The sequence below is a fragment of the Lutjanus erythropterus genome, chromosome 20 (genome assembly GCF_056507025.1).
Source record: "Lutjanus erythropterus isolate fLutEry1 chromosome 20, fLutEry1.hap2, whole genome shotgun sequence".
NCBI lineage: Eukaryota > Metazoa > Chordata > Actinopteri > Lutjaniformes > Lutjanidae > Lutjanus > Lutjanus erythropterus.
This window is the reverse complement of record NC_139336.1, coordinates 6,638,530-6,657,739: the sequence shown is the minus strand read 5'-3', so window position 1 is coordinate 6,657,739 and position 19,210 is coordinate 6,638,530. Positions and strand designations below refer to the sequence as shown.

The following is a 19,210-nucleotide window of genomic DNA, read 5'->3' as shown; positions in this document are numbered from 1 at the left end:
GTATATGTAATATGTGGGTATGAAGGAGGTATAGGTGTATATAGGTATATTGCTTGAAGTAATTTGCAATACAAGTAAAAAGTATATATATATATATATATATATATATATATATATATATATATATATACGTACGCATATGTATGTATATGTACATAATGTAAAATCAATGAAAAACACTTGTAATCAGGGGTGTAACACATTTTCAGGCACTGGGCAGTCGTCCTAACGTGACCCAGCAGACACACATCCTCCTCCCCATCACAAGCTAACAGACACACACTCTCCCTCCATCTTAAAAACACACACACACACACACACACACACACACACACCCTTCTCTTCCCTCACAGTTCTCTGCTTTGATATGATGTGGCTTGAAGTGACTTTGGCTTGTGATCAAACAGAGTTCCGTCCAGCGCTGCTTGTCCAGCAACTAAAGTTGATATGACAAACTGTAGTATCCCCCGAAGTAAGTATTTAATATAGATTTTTAATTCGCTGTTTCCTTTTCTTTTTCACCCAATTATTATGTCTTACCTTGTTTTAAAGACCAACCAACTAATCAATAAATTGAGAAAATTAACATTCATTGACAATGAAAACAATTCTTAATTGTAGCCCTAAAATTTTACTTTTAATTCCTGTGTATAATTAGACTATACTATGATACAAGTAGAGTCCTTGTAGCTACCAGATACTGCCAATGTGTACAATATGCAGCTCACTGAAAAAACTATTCTGATAGTACTGTTAAATTTAACCAGTAGTGGAAAGAGAACTGAAAATCTATACTCAAGTACATGTACTGTTACATTACTCAAAACAAAAATTACAAAACATTACTCATTTACTAGTAAAAGTGCCATTTATAGACTGTAGATTAAAGATTAATGAATGCAGTTTTAACTGGTTGAATTCTTGATGCCAATTAATCAATTGATAATTAATCATTCACACCTGTGCTGCAGTGTTTAGTTTTTCATCTGTATGTCCTGGTTTTCATTGGCTGACTTGTGATCCAATAGTCTTATTGGACACAAAATGCAGATGAAAGGATTGGATATTAATTCAACTTGTACTCAGTACTCAAGTACACAAGTAAAAGAAGCTACTTAAAAATCTACTCATAAAGGTATAAGTACCCAAAAAACTACTTAATTACAGTCATTTGAGTATTTGTAATTAGTTACCTCCACCCCTGAATTTAAAAGGCTACATAGCTACTTAGACGAATTCATCATACTTGTTTGAAACAATCTAAAATCTTTGGTCAGTCTCACTCACACACATATTGTTTCATATTTGAAACAAGTTTGAGAATATTTTGTTGCTTTCATACTCAAATCTGGATTTTCAATATCGTAATCAACAGACATGTCTTGACTTTGCAGGGCTGCTGTTCGGTGGTGCTCTGACAGGACATACTGCAGATCCATCTGTGTCATCAGCTCCATCATCAGCACCATTAATGATCTCAAATACGACTCCTCCCACAAATGTTGCTCCATGGGAACCTGGTTAGTGAAAAGCACAAAGCCTGGTCACCTTTACTTGGTTCGCACAAAGAATAGTCTGGATGACTCATCTTAAATCTTTATCTACATCATTGCAGCACACACATCTTTGCTCACATTTGTTCACCTTGCACAGCCAGACTACATGTTGCAGCTCAGATTTCATTGAAACTTTTTCTTAAAGTTTTCAGTCAGTTAGTGAACATCTATATGGCTTGCTGACTCTCAGAATTCTTAAACAACCATTTAAACAAAATAAATCAACCATCTATGGTACAATCCATGATCTACAGAGTACACGCAGCCTCACACTTGCTCTTGTATGAAAATTGCTTAACTTTAACTGCATGACTGCTGTTCTGCTGTGCCCTAGCAGGACAGACTGCAGCTCACACGACCCCACCATCTCTACCATCAACACCATCACCAAGCTCAAGTGGACTACAAACCTCACTTCCTCATACATTGACCTACATTGTTCCTCCATTGACAACCAATCAGCGGGATGGTACAGACAAATTCTCAACAGCAACACCAACCACAGCTGTCCAGTATTCATCTACCCAACCTGCTTCGTCAACTGTGACACCCAGGATTGGACAAATCCTCACTACGGCTCCAACACCAGTAGACACCACCTCTGTTAATTCTCTTTCCATATCACCACCCACCACAGCCCAGCCCACAGACTCTACTTCAGGTCTGGACCCAGCACCTGTGACCTGGACCACATCAGCTACCATCACAACCACCACAGCTCGCAGCTTCATCAACAGCAGCTCTTTAAATAACAAAACTGACGGTGTCAGCCGGAATTCTTCAGGTACGCTGGTCCAAACACAAAAGACTTTGGTCTAACAAGTCTAAAAGCTGTTTTACGCCCACCTTCATTTTACGTTAATGCTGGTGTTGCAAATAAATCTGCCTCTTTCTAAACAATTTTGTCACTGCTCATATACATCTGTGCGTCTTTTATGTTGGCATGGTTGTCAAGCAAAATACCCACTACAGGGCGTCACTCAGAGTCAAAAGTTCCACAAGTTTCTGACAACATGGTAGCAGAGAGTTGTAGACAATGGTGATCTGTATGGCAATTAAATACAACGCAACATATCCATTTTTTCAAAAGTAATTAGAAGTAGAAATTTTGTTTTTTCTTATTCCACACATTTTTCCTTCATGTCAAAACTTCGCACCTACATTACCCAGAACGCAATTTGACTGCCAGGAGTTCAGTCTGACATTTGGGTGCATTATGCAAATAGTGCCTCCAATGTAGCCTAAGACCACTGGCCTCAAGTAGAGACGTGAAGTGGCCTAGAGACGTCTTTCTAACTTGTTTTCAACCCATTTTCAAACTTGCTTCTAATTCATTTTTAGACTTGTTTCAAACTAATTTTGAACTTTTTTCCTACTCATTTTCAAACTTTTTCAACTCATTTTCACATTTGTTTTAAACTCAAAATTTTCAAAGTAATTTCTCTGACTCATTTTTTAACTTCTTTTCAAATTATGTTCTAACTTGATCCCAATTCTCTCTCTCTTTTTAAACTTGCTTTTAACTCATTTTCTAACCTGTTTTCAACTCTTTTCAAACTTGTTTTTAACACATTTTCAGACTTGAAGTCTTCAGCTCCAATCAATGCAGCCTCAATTCAGGTCAAGACACGTCATTAATAAATTATTACTTATCTTTATGGACTCAGATTAACTGTATGTTGTAATACTATTATAAAAGCCCCACTTTCTAAATGTATCTGCTGCTCTCTGCTGGTATATCTTAATAATTACAACTGATATGTCACTAATTTTATCGTTTAATCAATCACATGCAAACATTCCTAAAAATGCTTTAAAAAGAACAAAATAAATATTGACATTGTGTAAATTTTATTAGAATAAAACTATTTACCCCTTTAAAATCACCCATTAAAGGTACCCATATACAGTGTAGCACATTATACAGTATAGGAAATGTTAGTGAGAGCATAAATTAACACTAACATGAACCACAAGTTCACTGGTAATTGAAAATACAACAAAATTTACATCAAGCCCTTCTAGAAGTATACTACCAATACAGTTTGTCATATGTAATGCCACTTTCTTTTTTAGTTTTTAAGTCTTCATTACAGCAGCTTCGTACCATGACTGGGCTGCCCTGTGAGATGTAGAGTGTGACTCAGTCATCATGTAGCCTCGCCCCCAGGCTCTTATAATCAGTCACCTACAGCCACAGGCAGCCACACACACTACAGCTGTCCACAGGGAGCAGAAAGCGCTGCAGAGCTGCACTTGCACAAGTGTTTGTGGAGATATACAGTAAAAGGAACACAATGATGAGGGTCAGCCTGCAAAATCTGATAAAATGTAAGTAAACTTAGCCTTAAAATCTAATTTCTTCTATTCTCTTTTATGCGAAAAAGATTCTCCGTAATTTAAATGTCTTGATGAAGTCAGAACATGGAGTTGGTCTCATCTGAAGTACCAAGATAATCCTCTAAACTGAAGAAAATAGCTGAAATAATCTGAATTTCAATGGTGTAAGATGGTTAAATTAAGGCTCACGGAGATGGAGGAAATACAGATGTTAAAAAGTTGACAAGCCGCCTCATCTACCATGTAAATTCTGGTTAATATTCAGACTCCATTGCCAAAGATGCTCGCTTACTATTCTTTCAGTTGTTGAAAATCTTTCCTAATGTCACTGAAGCTGCTGTTTGGGTGAAGAAATTTCCTGTTTACAGTGAAGTCAGGCTTGTTTCATTCAGTCTGAAATTTTTTCACAATTTAAGTCACAGCATCTTTTAAGAATAGACCTTTTTTCCCCACAGGTTTAAATATCACAAGTTAATTTTCATTAAAATCACAACACAGCTCTCATTGATAAATGACCTAATAGACTGTGTCTACAATGTTTGATTTGGTGCTGAGCTCTAAAATCACTCTGAGAAAGCAGGTTGGTTATTGCACATCATTTTTCATTTATGTAGCACAAACCACAATTTGCGTAAGCGGCAAGACTTCCACTGGTTTTCACAACTAAGTGAAGGTAAAACAGGTTTGTGTCTGTCTGCATTTTAGCTCAGAGGAACTGAACACTTTGACTTTGACTCTGAAGAACACCGTGCTGTTCTGAAACCTGTGGGCAGTGATGGCAGTCTTATAACACAGGATAATGTACAATCAGTTAAACTGTTTCAGAAAGAATGACACTTTCTTTCTTCTCCTATGGCTTTCTCTGTGATCTTCCAGAAAAGACTAAACTAAAAATTTAAAACACTGTTCCCAGAGCACTAAGAAGTTGGGAAAACTTTAAACACGTCATACCTGATCTCTCCCCTCACTTCCTGTTCAGTGAAACAGTGATAACGAAACTCTGCTTCTTGTGCTAAACATTACATGATCCTTCTAATCAGATCGTTATTCTGTTATGACTGTTAACTGTGACCCTCTCAAGTCTTTTATGTGTTCTAAGAGTGACGCGGTAAAGGTGTTTCAAACTGTTAAAAAACTGTTTAAAACTTCTGCAGTGGCTTAAAGGAAGCCACGTTAATATTTTCAGAAAGTCTGACTGTGCATCATTTCTCCAGTCAAAAATCCATTGTATCATTGCAGAACAATATACCACAGCAAGATGACATAATTAATAGTGTTGTAAAACAATATGACACACTGCAGTATCATAATACTATGTTGCATTGTACAGTATTGATTCTCTCAAACACTGCATGTTGGAGCAAACATACTCAGCAAATAATGATGTAAATAATGGCCATCATTTAGCATTATTTGCAGCACATGGGACTGTCACAGGCCACAATCCTGCAGCATCCCATAATAGTCAGAGGAGACCATTACACAAATTACATTAAACAAACTAAGCAAGCTTTCCACCAGAAAAAACTCTGACTAAATGTGCATCAGCGTCAACTGACACAGAACCTTCCACCACTAAATTAGAGAAGAAAAAAGGAGCACTGGTATCAAAATGGTATTATTGATGTATCACTATTATATATACAATGACAATTATCTTATAATGGATTTTAAAAAAGTAATGTATCACCTGTCTTACAGTATAGCAATATATGAAATCACAACTCCTGTGCCCTGATGTGTATCAGATGGCCAGATTGTTGCCAAGACACAGCCCTAGTAATTAAAAGAAGAGACTGTGGAAACAAAAACAGCTCATCAGTCATGCGAGTTAAATATTTTCTACATCAGAATTTATTCCGAAAGTCTTTCAATCTCCTATTAAATACATTTAATTTTTTTCAGACAACAGGCAAAAACCACAACCGCACCAACTTTTTACACATTGAGCAAGGTTATTTTTTTTTTCCAAATGTTGCTGTTTGCATCAACCTTTTTTAATACTATACAAAATGCACAAAAAATGCACTGATAGAGATATGGCTATTTTGTTTGTCCATCTCTCAATGTTTCACGACTTCCCTACCTTGTCTGTGGCACTGAGCCCCAAGCACACTGGTTCCTATTGAAGATGTTAATCTTAAAAAATGGCTTGGCTCACTAATATGTCTTAGCCATACTTGTATGATGGAAGGCAACTGATTCTGGCATTACTATTTAGTCAGAAACTTTCAGTTGTTATACTCTTTTTAATTACCAGATTTAGAGTTGTTGTGCTCTTTGTCACTAGCTTTGCACAGTTTTATTTAAGCTGAATTGTACGTAATTTTTTCCCCAGGTTTGCAAAGGCTTGCCCTGTTCTATTCTGCCTCTGACTGGCTCGCCCTGACATTCTTACCTTAACTCAACCCAATCACACTCCTCATGCCTAAACCTACCCTGAAACTAACAAACAGCCCAAACCAACGAAGACAATGATTACTAACCAATCAGAGCCAGACTAGAACAGGTCAAGACTTCACCATCCTGGGAAAAAAAAAAACTGCCAACTGTACTTGCTGCTAGCTTAGCATTGGCTGATTGATTACAGTGATAGCATTTACCAAGATAAAAATTTAAAGGTGTACTAAAGCAATTTAGTTTTCCACTTCCATCAAGCTGGACGAGTCACAATGATGACATAAGCAGGTTTATTTTTTGGGAAGCTTACTCAGAGCCACAGAAGTCCTTATGCAGAGTTCTTATTTGAAGACCATAAAAAGGAGCTGATCAGAGCAATCATAATATCTGTCGTATGCTCACTGCTGCAGGCATTCAGGCATACATTAAATAAAGTTTGACAAGTAACAGACGTCTTTTGTCTTGGACTGTAGATCTACTGTTGTGCCTTACCGTATCAGCAGTCATGACAACAACATCTTTACCACCCCACACGACTGACAATTCACCGGCTTCCCATGATGTCACTACAACTCCTATCCCTGCATCTGTTCCGTTCAACAACACCGCAACGTCAGCCACCACTGTTGAGAACAGCGCCAGTTCTTCGCCTAACAGTACATCACAAACAGATGTGATTTCCACATTCTCTCCATCCTCTTCCTCAACCCCGTCATCCACATTTAGCACAACTCAGATCCCAGACTCTACCACAGACCTCACCACTGCCAGTCCCACCAATGCAAACAATACCATCAACAGCACCGCTGCCAGCACTACGCAATTCAACAGCTCCAACACTGCCACTCCCACCAACGCAAGCAGCACCCCCAACAGCATCACCATCAGCACTACACAGAGCAATAGCACCACCATTGCCATCCAGACCACCACTGGTACCATCACCGGCACCAAAACCAGTACCACCACAACCAGTACCACCAGCAGAGCCACCACCAGCACCACAACCAGTACCACCACCAAAGCCACCACCGGCACCACTACCAGAGCCACCACCACCACCAGAGCCACCACCAGAACCACCCAAACCACCACACTGGTACAGGATAAACACAAGTCCGAGGCTCTGAGCTCAGGTATGCAGCAACGAAAAGTTTTTTTTTGTTTTTGTTTCTGTGTGAACACAATGCAAATGATGTTGTCACCAGTTTATGCAAAGTAACCTACATACTTATTCAATCCTTATTTGAACACACTGAGAAATAATAATCCTCTTTTATAAGTGTAAGATTTATACTAAAACAAATCTGTGTATGTTGTAGGACAACAAGACTGAGTAACACCACGGTAGCAGTTCGGCGACGCTAGACTGGCACTGTGGTAGTTTGAGCTGGAGGATATTTCATGCCACAGCTAGTGGGGACAATAAACATGTCCCAGCTTGTTGAAGTTTGAGTGACGGAGACACACAGACAGGGAGAGAGAGAGAGACAGGACTACTGACTAAGATTACAGCATAGGAATAAATGATAAAAATGTATAACAGATTTGAGTGTATTTCTCACTTAACCCCTGATGGTCAGAATAACTTCCTAGATTTGTCACCAGTCGCTTATTAACTATTTTGGCAGTAAAAAGAAACCAATGGCTATAGGTAGGCAGGGGACCAAACCAATGTGAGGCATAATGAAGTGAAACGTGCAATCTTTCAGAACATAAAAACTTTTTGTTTTGCATCGATAATTAGCACGGGTAGCTAACACTGACTAGACACTGACAGACAACAGTGGCTATATTTTAATTTTTTGATCCGTATTATTGCTAGTGCAATTCAATAATCCCAGGGTATTGGTAGGGACATGTCCCTTCAAGCCCTACCCAAATTTTTACCAATCTTTACTGTGATAATACTGTGGTTGAGATCTGGGTACGTTTAGGGATAAAAACACTGGTTAGGGTTAAGGAAAGATCATGGCACAAGATGTTTCGGGGTTCTGGGGTGTCTGGGTTTGGGTTCTCTTCTAGATACAATTCACTGCAGTATGCTAAACATGCTCAGAAGTACTACGCCAACATGCAGGTATAATATTTACCCGGTTCACCATCTTAGTTTAGTGTGTTTGCATGCTAATTATCACTACATACAAGCTGTTGGTTTTACAGATATCATAAATCAATGTATTAGAAAGATTTAGACCAGATGATCAAATGTCTGTTCCAAATTTCTCAACAACATGTCAAGATATTTCAATAACAATGAGGAATATCAACCAGTTGGTGGCACTGGATTACCAAATATTACAAATATTAAGTAAAAGCATTGGAGTGAAAGTGAATGATGTTTAAAATGTACATATTTTCAATAAAAACTGGGTTCACAATTTACTGTAACCCCGTTTTTAATTTCTAAAATTCAAAGATTCAAAGTTCTAAAGAAAAAAGTTAATCAGTCAACTCAAAGATCATAGGTCGGCAAAACATGTAAAATTTTATTTGAAAAGTCAAAAAGTTTGAGCTGGGCTCAAAACTCAACAATCCATTGCAGTACCTTGCCTTGACATTTTGAGTTGTCACAATTATTTCTTTGCAAAGTGATTCTTACATTCTCCAACTGTCAAAAAAATAAATTAAATAAAATAAAATGAAATTTAAAAAAATTGTCACCTATACACCAAAATTTTTTTAGCCAAAATGTCTCTTGATTGTAAAGGTTGCAGACCCCTGCATTAGACCCACTAAGTCCACTTTGCATTCATTTCCGTCAGACTCTAAGTGGTGTTGACATAGTGCTAATTTCTGCCTGAATGCAGACTTGTCCCCACCTCCAGCCCTCCGTCACTCATGGCCTCTGATGTAACAGTTACTTATTAACTTTCTTATGAAAGCATAGTGAAAACCTATTGCCGGTAAACGGAAGGTTATCTCATAAAAACAACTGTTTCTAATGTAAATCTGATGTAAATAATCTCTCCTTTAAAAACTCAAAATGTAAGTGTTTGAGTGTACAATTGTCCAACACACAAAACTGGTTAGTGATAATGTAAACCAAGGCAGCACAAGTAATCACACCTCTCTGATTGAATCGGGTCAAATGTACACTTGCAGAGTCGATGCATCAGATTATCTGTTCCTCCTCCTTTAAGACCGTCTGTGGTTAATATGTGAGCAGATCAGTTTCCTCTCGTGCTTCCTTGTATACTTTGCAGTTGAGTCTGAACTAGCTGAATGAGTGAAAGCTGTTTGAAGAGAAAAGGCTGCCAGCCAGTTATTTTCCTGCTCATTCTATCATTCACATAACCACTGGCCTGTTTTTTTAAGGACATCCAATCATTGTCACCATGTCATTTATTGTGGTAGCACTCATTACAGACCTGTTAGTGAATACTAGGAGTTGTCCAGGCAACCCTGACAGAAAATTCATGAGATCAAATGAAAAAAAATGTTCATTAATGCTCTTTGGACTCTGGGTCCTTCAACTTTACAGAGACACGTCTTTTAGCCCCTCAAATCTATCCATTCTTACTACTTCTTACTGTATGTGCTGGCCTGGTTTAAGTGCTTTTAAGCACAGCATCAAAACCCCAACAACTCCAGGTTTTATCTGTTGTCCTGTAACTGAGTTTGAACTCTGTCCCTCATATGCAGGAACTGTGAGAAGACCTTCCTTCTCGTCATCGGTCACCGCATCTGATAATAAATGACTCAGAGCTTTTATGGCATCTCTCAGAGCAGTTATTTTTGAACTTGATTGCTGCTAGACAAAGTGTAACACTGAAAGTGTTAACTGCTGTAAGTCTTCCTTTTTAACCAAAGTGCCCCTAGAGATGAAGGTCAGGGACTAAAACTGGAGTTATTTCTCTGCAGTTGTATACCGAGGGAGAACTGAAATTCCAAAACTAAAAAGTTTGTTTTTCCGTAACTTATGAAGCACCAAAAAGTTTAGGCAATTTAGACTGATGATAGTTCAAGTAGCAATGGTTTCTGGTCCATTCAGCAGTGCCTAGATCCAGAGTAGGGACTTTAAGGGCCAGGAAGCCAATTTTGAAGTTTCTGGAAGAGTTCCTGCAGTGGAAATGTGTTGTTACATAAGTAGCTAGAGTAATTTGACTATTACTTTGGTTTATGAGCAAATACCTACAGTGCTGAACCCAACCAACTGAGCATTGCACTTGGCCTGACTGCTACTGGCTACGTGGTTTATTGCTCTACAACTGTCAGTATTACCTCTGTCAAGATGGGCATGTTTCCAGTTCGGTTTGTTGGTTCGTTTGTCTGTTGGCAGGATTACGGAAAAACTACTGGTCTGATTACCATGAAACTTGGTGGAAGGGTGTAGCAATGTCCAATCCAGGGACCCATTAGCTTCTGTCTCACAATGGTAACGGACAATGTTTTGGGGTTTCTGGTGTAGCCAGCTGATATCATACTGTTACATCTTGATATATTGTTTTCATCGTGTTATGTATTTTATGGTGGCTTTTACATCTTTTTCATCTTGTTGCATCCCTTTTCATCTCAGTACAAGTTCTTTTTCTTGTTGTTTATGTCCTGTTGTGTCTCTTACATCATTTTCATCTCATTGCATCTGTTGTGCATGATATGCACTGATGGCTACACAAGGAATCATCTTTTCTATTTATTTGTTCTTGTTGCTGGGAAGGTGGCATCCAATGATGCAAAATCAAATTATTAATAATTCCCCACAAATGCATTAAAATTAAAGTAACAGGTCTGTTTTGAAAATTTAAGGAGTAGAAAGTACAGATATCTGTATTAAAAAAGAGGTAGCAAAAGTAAAAAGTCTGAATAATAAATACTCTAGTACAGATACCTGAAAAATCTACTTTTATTTATATAGTCACCTTCCACCTCTTGAGTCCAATTATCAACTTGATGTAACTGCATATGAATGCAAATACATTTTTAAAAGGCTAAAACATCAGTAGATTTTTACTAAATCATCATCAGACCATAGCAGATAGGTTTAGAAATCACATTTCTGCAAATGTGTTCCGTCTCTTTTGCTCTTCACATGAATTAGCAAACTAATGCTCGCATAAAAATGATTGGTCAATACAAAAACCAGAACGCTTTCAATACCAAAATCTTGTCCCTGCATCTTCGTATGCAGATATCTGTTTAAAGAGATTAAGCAATGTCTGAATCATCTGAATCATCCTTAGGGTTTGATCCAAGTCAATATACAGAAGCATATTTAAATATATTCAGACACATATTGGTTGTATGGCTGTTTGCAGGTTTGACTATCAGAAAAGACTTGATCTTGGCTATGCTTATATTTTAAATTATAGTAAAGAAGAGAGGAAAGAAACATGGGGAATGAGCACTAAAAAAGGTCCCTGGCTAGACATGAAACAAAGATGGTTCATGATTTGTCCTTTAACAAACTTTAACTTGCTTAGTTTACTTATTTCAGCTGGTCAGGGTATCTTGTTTTATTTTGCAGTTGTTTCTGTCATCCAGAATAGGAGTGGATTTTCAGTCTATGTTCGACTCCACCCACCCTATGTGAAGTGAGTTCAAAGATCAGACAGCTTTGTTCCAGGACAAGTTGAAGATTGATCATCTAAAAGAAACAGACAAAAAAAAATTGCCGGTTCATTTGTTGTTTCAGTTAAGATCCCAGACTTTGTTACAACATCCAACAGAGCCAACAAATATCCTCCAAGTTACCCATTTCTTGGTGGTCGGTCATCCGACTTTGTTCTCAGAGGGAGGAATTAACAACGGGCTGATTTTTCAAGGCTGTGTTCACTGATTGAATTATGCTTCCATGTAGAAGGAGTGACTTCTGTCTAAACATTTTACCAGACCTCAGTACCATCTCACTGACACAAACTGTACAATGTGTTTGATCCAGTTTCCCACAAGGAGATTATTAATTAATGCTTAAGCTCAAAGGTCAGTTTGGCCATCAAGTCTTATGTGGTAGAGTAAAATATTTACCAGCAGAAGATTAAAGTCAGTCACATAAAGAAGTATTATCAGTTGAGGCCAAACGTGCACGTACAGTATGATTTGCACTAATCAGTGAACTGAGGCGTGTTCAGACTTGCAATCTCTTGACACCCTTGGATGATACAAACTTTTTTTTAAGTGGATCTTTGTGAATTCTAAACAAAGAATGATTGTGTGAAATTTGGGGCATGTTTTACATTTGATTGAATTTATTTTATTACAAGGAGTCTTTTATGTCTCAAAGTACTTTCTCAAACAGTTTTGCTAGAGGCACGATTCTGTGGATCTGTTGGTCCATCAATCAGTTCACCATTTTGGTTTATATTGAAATGTTTCAACTATTAGATGGATTGCCACAATATTCCCAAACATCAATATTGCCCAGAGAATAAGTCCAAATGATGTGATCCCTTGACTTGTCATATTGCTCGCCACCATGAGGTTGACAGTTTGAGGATTTGAAGTGGAATGTCTAAACTACTGGATGAAATACCATGAAATGTGAAGCACGCATTCACAATGACCTGAGAATGAACCACAATCCCGTAACTTTTCATCTATAGTGCCATCATCAGGTCACCATTTTGAAAACCTGCAAAAGTAATGACATTCTAATGAACCTGATAAATTGCCACTGTGAGCATGTTAGCATGAAAACATTAGCGTTTAGCACAAAGCACCGCTCTGCTTAAATACAGCGTCACAGAGGAGTTAGCAGCCAAAGCAGTGCACAGCACAACACAACTGTCATTGCTATTTTCAGACCGATGCAGTTGCACAGCAAGGGTCCAAGTTGTGTAAGCAGCAAATGTACTTGCACCCATCCATGCACCCATGGGTGTGTTGGTCTTAAAATAAGGTGTGGTCAAGCTTATTGTTGTGGCATTGCTATTTTGAGGCAGCAGAAAGCAATTGCGCCATTGACCAACAAAAACCTGGTCTATAGTCAATGCTGCAGTATTTTCCTGCTAATTAAAGGATGCATTATTCAGATAGTAACATGCACTTACACAGGTGGGTTAAAAACTTGCTTACACTCTGCTACTAGTGCATGAAAAATACTCTGATTAGATTAGCAGAAATAGTGAATGAAATAGGATAAAGCATCTCCCCATTAAGAGAGACACTGCACTAATTTACACACAAGGCACAGCAGCACAAGGCAGTCAGGCACAAGGCAAATATTTTATTTCTTTTATTTCCTCAATTGGAGAAAAAGAAGTTTTCAAAGGAGTGTTCCAATGCGCTCGAGCAGCACACTTAATCAAACCACACACAGGGTGCAAAATTAGGGTCAGCTGCCAGCAAAACTCTGGTAAAATATGAAAGTGACTGCTAGATTCCAGATACGAAATAATGATGATGATGAATTTGAACATTAATCTGTCAGTGCCTGGTAGATGTTCAGATTTTAATAAGTTAAGTTCTCAACCTGGGACACCAATCAGCGAATCAAACTGGAGACTTAACCACTCAAGTAAAACAACAGAATAATAATACAAAACACCTCCATACTGCTCGTCTGGTGTATTCCAAGTCTCCTAAAGCCCCAACATGCCAACTGGACCACAAAAATGTTATTTACTCCAAGTTTTTAGCCTGAATCTTCACTGTAGTCATTTTATATCCCCCCAAGTTTTTTCCATTTGGAAACTGGTCACCATTCACTTCCATTGTTTGGGACATTGTGTGAAAAAGACATACAGAGAATAAAACATTTTTTTGACTAACAATGGATATTTTCAGACTTACTGTTTCTCTCTCTCCCTCTCCAGGAAGCATTGCTGCCATTGTGTGTATATTCATCTTGTGTGTCATCGTAGTGTTATTTGGGCTGTACTACTTCAAGATCCGGTGAGTCCAGAGCTCAAGCAAATCTCCTACAAAGTGTATTAACATACAACTGATTAAAGCTCAACTAATGACATTTTGTGGAAAATGTGATATAATATTTATATTCAACTAACTACAAAAACAGAAAATTTTTGTTGTATTTGTTGCATTATTCTTAAAGTGAAGAGTTCACCCAAAAATGAAATTTCACTCAATATCCACTCACCCCTGTGCTGATGTGAGGATGGGTGAAGATCTCCAGTTCACAAAACACTCCTGGAGCTTCAGTGGAAAACAGCATTGCAGCCAAATCCAGTACAATTGAAGTGAATGGTGACCAGTTTTAAAATGTAAAAAAGAACACAAAGAAATCCACAAAATGTCTCCATACTGCTCGTGTGGTGTAATCCAAGGGTCCGTAAACTGTGACATTAAAATTTTCCGCTGAAGCTCCGTGAGTGTTTTGTGAACTGGAGATCTTCACCCATCCTCACATCAGCACAAGGGTGAGTAGATATTGAGTGAAATTTCATTTTTGGGTGAACTATCGCTTTAAGTATATGTCTAAAGAAAATGAATGGAATTTCTCAGCTCATAACATAGAAAAAAAGCTAAGAGCTACATGTTTTTTTCATTAATAGTGTCCTAATTACTCAAAATCCGACTGAACATGCTTGTGAACAGGACTCATACTATAGTAGTGAGCTGTTTATTTCAACTGTGGAGATTATTTCAGGCATCAGAGCAGCTCTGAAGTGTTTGTGTAACCAAAAGGTTCTTTAGATATATTTATATCCCATTTTGTCCTATAAATGAAACTACTGTCATCTAATCTTTATTAATGACTCCCTGTCACACTTCTGACCTCTCCGTTACAGACGTGTATCCTACGGACCTCTTCTGGACAACGACCACAGCACTATCGGAAACTTCTCCAACCCCATGTATGACCCATGAATCTCAACTTTTGAACTCCGACTCCGGAAGTGGCGACCCCCCTGAACCCCAAAGGCCTCAGTCAGTCTGCAGAAGGAGACGTCCTGATCAGGGTGTGTTTATGGTGTGTGCATAATGAGTTCAGGTTGGTCACACTTTATAACTGTGACATGCAGCCTGTGTGCACTCAGTAGTGACATTTCCACTGATCTTCGTTCAAGTAGCCTCAGGAAATAAAGTTTTTACTTGAGTAGTTTTTTAACTGCTCTTCATAGACACAGTGTATAATCATATAGTAACCAGAGGTATCAGGACTCTCACAGGATATTTGTAAGAAAAAGTTTTAAGAGAGCTGATTATGTGAACTCAACTGCTGAAAAAATGCAACATTTTACTTCATGAAATTGTAAAAAGAAGGCTTAATGCAGCTTGTAGGAGTGGCAATAGGGGAAAACCTGACAGTGAGAATCTTACACAACAGGACAATCAAAATGTTTGACTTATAAAGTTAGGAAAGATTCAGATTTCTGTGAGAACATGCATTAAATGCAAATATTAAACAGCAGATGTATATCATGGAGAGGCCAAAATAGAATCTGCAGAGTATTCTGCGGTGATTGTGTTAGTGTTGTTTTTTTTATTTTTGTTTGCTTGCTTTTTTGCTTTAATGTGATTCATTGTTTTTAAGCACAAGAAAAGCACAAACAATACATTAAAGTAACTGAAACTGACCCCAGGCAGGACTGAGATAAATTAGCAGATTTGAGGAGAACCTTTAAATCTGAGATTTTAGTTGTGAGCCAACTGGCATAAAACGTAGGGTGTGTACTTAATGAAATGCTAGGTTCAATGTGGAGCAGTGAGAGCAAAAATTAATTACCTGTTAACTAGGGAAGTGTCCATCCAGTACTTTGTATTGTATCAGTCTTATACTGGCCAAAATCATTGGATTGGATATCAAAAAAAAACTAGTACATAAAAATTACTCTGTAAATACAGACAAGCCAGACACAGATTAACAGATGGCCACAGATTAAAAATAATTTGTAATTTGAATGTCGTGTTGTGGGCTGTGTCTTACTTCCTTCATGGGAGCAGAATATTTGTCTCACAGTTTGAGCATCATCTTTTTTAGACTGCAGGTCAAGCAAAGTGCATCCATAAGAATTTATTATTAACATCTTTAGTTTCTCAAGAGATGGAAAAAATATTGGTGAAAAAAAACCCCTGATAGGATTGGTACCAGTACGGAGCTACTCACGGTTGTAGTACTGATTATAGGTGTCAGACATACCACTAACCATTAATCTTTCTTCCAGCTTCTTCAACACATACAAACACAATGACAAATAACTGGAAAGGTGCTTGATAACAGTCTGAGTTTCAGAAGTACCATTTCTTTTCCTTAAAGATCTATGGACTTGTAAAGGTGTTATCGGAAATCTGGAGGTGTAGATTCCACGTGGGCCTGATCATGACACAAGATGTTTCTTCTTCTTTTGTCATGGATTCTTCTCATGCGATGCTTTTTAGCTCACTTGAATGAAAGAGAATTCTGTCGCAAAATTGTTAGATAAGTGTTCAGGTTTTCAAATTTTGAGACAGCTGCCAAAACAAATTTCAAATCTTAGACAGCGCTCATCAACAAAATTACCTGATTTTACATCTCGATTGTAGATCAGGAGGAAGTGGGGCGTTAGCTGGAATTTCCGAGAAAGCTGTGAAAAGGATGATGCATTACTTTCTCAGCTTTTCCTGAGTGGTTTCACAGAAAGTGGAGGCGTGAGAGAAGGGAAATAAGAACATGATAACATAAATACGATTTAAGAAGGAAGAAAAACAGGAACGAAAAAAATTAAAATGAAAAAATATCATTCTAGCACGTTGTGTGTGAATCTAAGTCTTTTGTACTATTTTCATTTGAACCTTTAATCTTGACAGTTGACAATTTGGACCATTTTTGAAGCAGGAAAGTAATACCTAAGGCATGCATTTGCACATTTTTGCAATGCATTTAAGGATTTCTCCTTTAAGCTGGGAGGTAGAGACATTTTAGGCAAGACAATGTTAGCATTAGCCGCTACAATAGTCCAGAAAGGAGACTAATTTGAGAAAATGAGGTTTTAAGCGCATAAAAGTGTGTTTTTCCATCAAGAACATGCGTCACATGCAGTCCTTTAAAATGAATGAATAAACATATTAGAAACTGAATAATGCAGAGGCAGAGAGAGACTGGCCTTGAAAAGGTTTGAGTTCCTTGTATTCATTCTGCTGGAGTGTCCTTGAGAAAAACAATGAATCCCCCGTCCTGCCCCATGTGCCGATCTGCCGCTGAGCCGGACCTTCGACCTCCCTGTGGAGGAACCAACAAACTCAATTTCTTTGCAGCAATGTATTTAGAATGAAACTGGACTTCTTAGAAAACATCTCATTTACATTAAATGTGGCCTTAATAAAATGTGAGGCACAGAACTGCCTGTCTCATACCTGATCAACTTCAACTACTACTTATGAGTGATTTTTTTTAATTATTATTATTACTGAATGTCATTAGTGTGTTTAACTTTCAAGTTTTTTTAAGTTCCAGTGTGATTTTGCTGTGCTGCATTTTTGATTGTAATGTTAAATATTTGATATAGTATTAGTTGCTTGCATTTAGATGAAGAATAATGTGACTATTTTAATGCTTTTGACAAAATGTTATTGTGTGATATGATATGATATGATATGATATGAGATGTGCAATAAAAGTGATAAAGTAATAATGTTGAGTCCCTGTGATGGTTGTTTAGAGGATACTTCATAGTTATATGGACTGACCTTTATTATTAAAAGATTGGATTTGGCATCCATAGCTAGCCTTGGGAAACTCACAACTAGCCAGTTGGCACTGTGGTGCACATTTTAGTTGACAAACTATTAATAAATATTATATTATTTTTTATTTTTTTGGTTGTATAAACTGCACCATTTTCACAATTGGCTAATATGAAAATCACTTAAGGCCTACACCAATAATAAATGAAAAATATAAGATAAATAAAAATAAATAAAATAAGAATCCCTTTTCCCCCCAAAACCACAGAGAGCCACTGGATAGGATCAAGAGAGACGCTTGAATTTACACACTGCTGTGTGTTTTCTCTTGAAAGCTGTTTTGCAAATGAAGTCTTTGTGGTTTAGCTAGCTAATGTTTATTATAGAAGATTCAGCTGAGATCGGCTGCCTTCTTCTGTCCCCCACAGTCACAGTCACAGTCACAGTGCGTGTAAAGAGGAGCGGGGAGGTTTGACAGCTGGTAACCGTAACAAAAATTTAAAATTAGAAATGAGTCAAGTTATTGGTTGCATTTGAAGCTGGAAATTTTACATCAACTCACAGAGGTAACTGCTAATTCAGAAAATGCACAGGCAATTTAGTGAGATAAGATAAGACAAGATAAACCTTTAATAGTCCCACAATGGGAAAATTTATGATATTCTTTGAATAATTAATTTATGTAGCAAGCTGGCCAGGCGTATAAAGTACAGAACTTTAACGTCACAGTCTAGAGTTCATGTGTGGACTCCTGCAACTGAAGCACCTTGTTTAAGGTAAGGAATATCGTAGTTTTTAGGTAGATTTAAACAATAAAAGTACTTTTTTAGAGTTAGGGAAAGATTGTCATTCTTTGTTAAATGTCATGACACACATGACATTTGAACAATGCTGTAGTCACTAGTGGATAGTGTATTGCAAGACTGCCTGTTTTGGCGGAAACCAAATTAAATACATTGTCGGTAAAAGTTTTACTGATATGCTCTGTATATTTTGTTTCTTTTACTTTTTTTCATTTTCAAATTAGTTGTATATAATATAATTTTAGAAAGAAAATCCAGAGTCGTCGTTGCCAGAGGCCAAGACAAGATCAAGTAAAAATGCGGTCAAACCCTTCAAAAATTTGTCATACTACACAAGAGTGGCCTTTCACAAATGTGAGCACAAACAAGCACTCATATGCTTTTTTTTTTTCAATTATAGATCCATGTCAGTGTAGTATGGGTGTAGAGATGTTGGTCCACCACTTTTGGTCCAAACTGAAATTTCACAACACCTGAATGTACTGCCATGAAACGGCACATGTCACATGTATTCCAGATGGGATTATTTACTTAAACTTCCAGTTT

General features: G+C 37.6%; 1 protein-coding gene across 1 annotated transcript; it reads left to right on the top strand.

The window, feature by feature from the left end:
• The first annotated feature begins 6,801 nt into the window (after positions 1-6,801).
• On the top strand, positions 6,802-15,220 carry parm1 (prostate androgen-regulated mucin-like protein 1). The gene is made up of 3 exons (XM_084746637.1): positions 6,802-7,432; positions 14,051-14,129; positions 14,987-15,220. The coding sequence occupies exons 1-3, from the start codon at positions 6,802-6,804 to the stop codon at positions 15,063-15,065; spliced, it is 789 nt and encodes a 262-aa protein (XP_084602763.1). The 3' UTR covers positions 15,066-15,220.
• Positions 15,221-19,210: the final 3,990 nt, after the last annotated feature.

What these genes read in the sequence shown, in the direction of transcription:
- parm1 (XM_084746637.1), top strand. Translation starts at nt 6,802, where the DNA reads ATGACAACAACATCTTTACCACCCCACACGACTGACAATTCACCGGCT. An exon ending in GTCCGAGGCTCTGAGCTCAG is followed by an intron (nt 7,433 to 14,050) that starts GTATGCAGCAAC and finishes CTCCCTCTCCAG; the next exon opens with GAAGCATTGCTGCCATTGTG. An exon ending in CTGTACTACTTCAAGATCCG is followed by an intron (nt 14,130 to 14,986) that starts GTGAGTCCAGAG and finishes TCTCCGTTACAG; the next exon opens with ACGTGTATCCTACGGACCTC.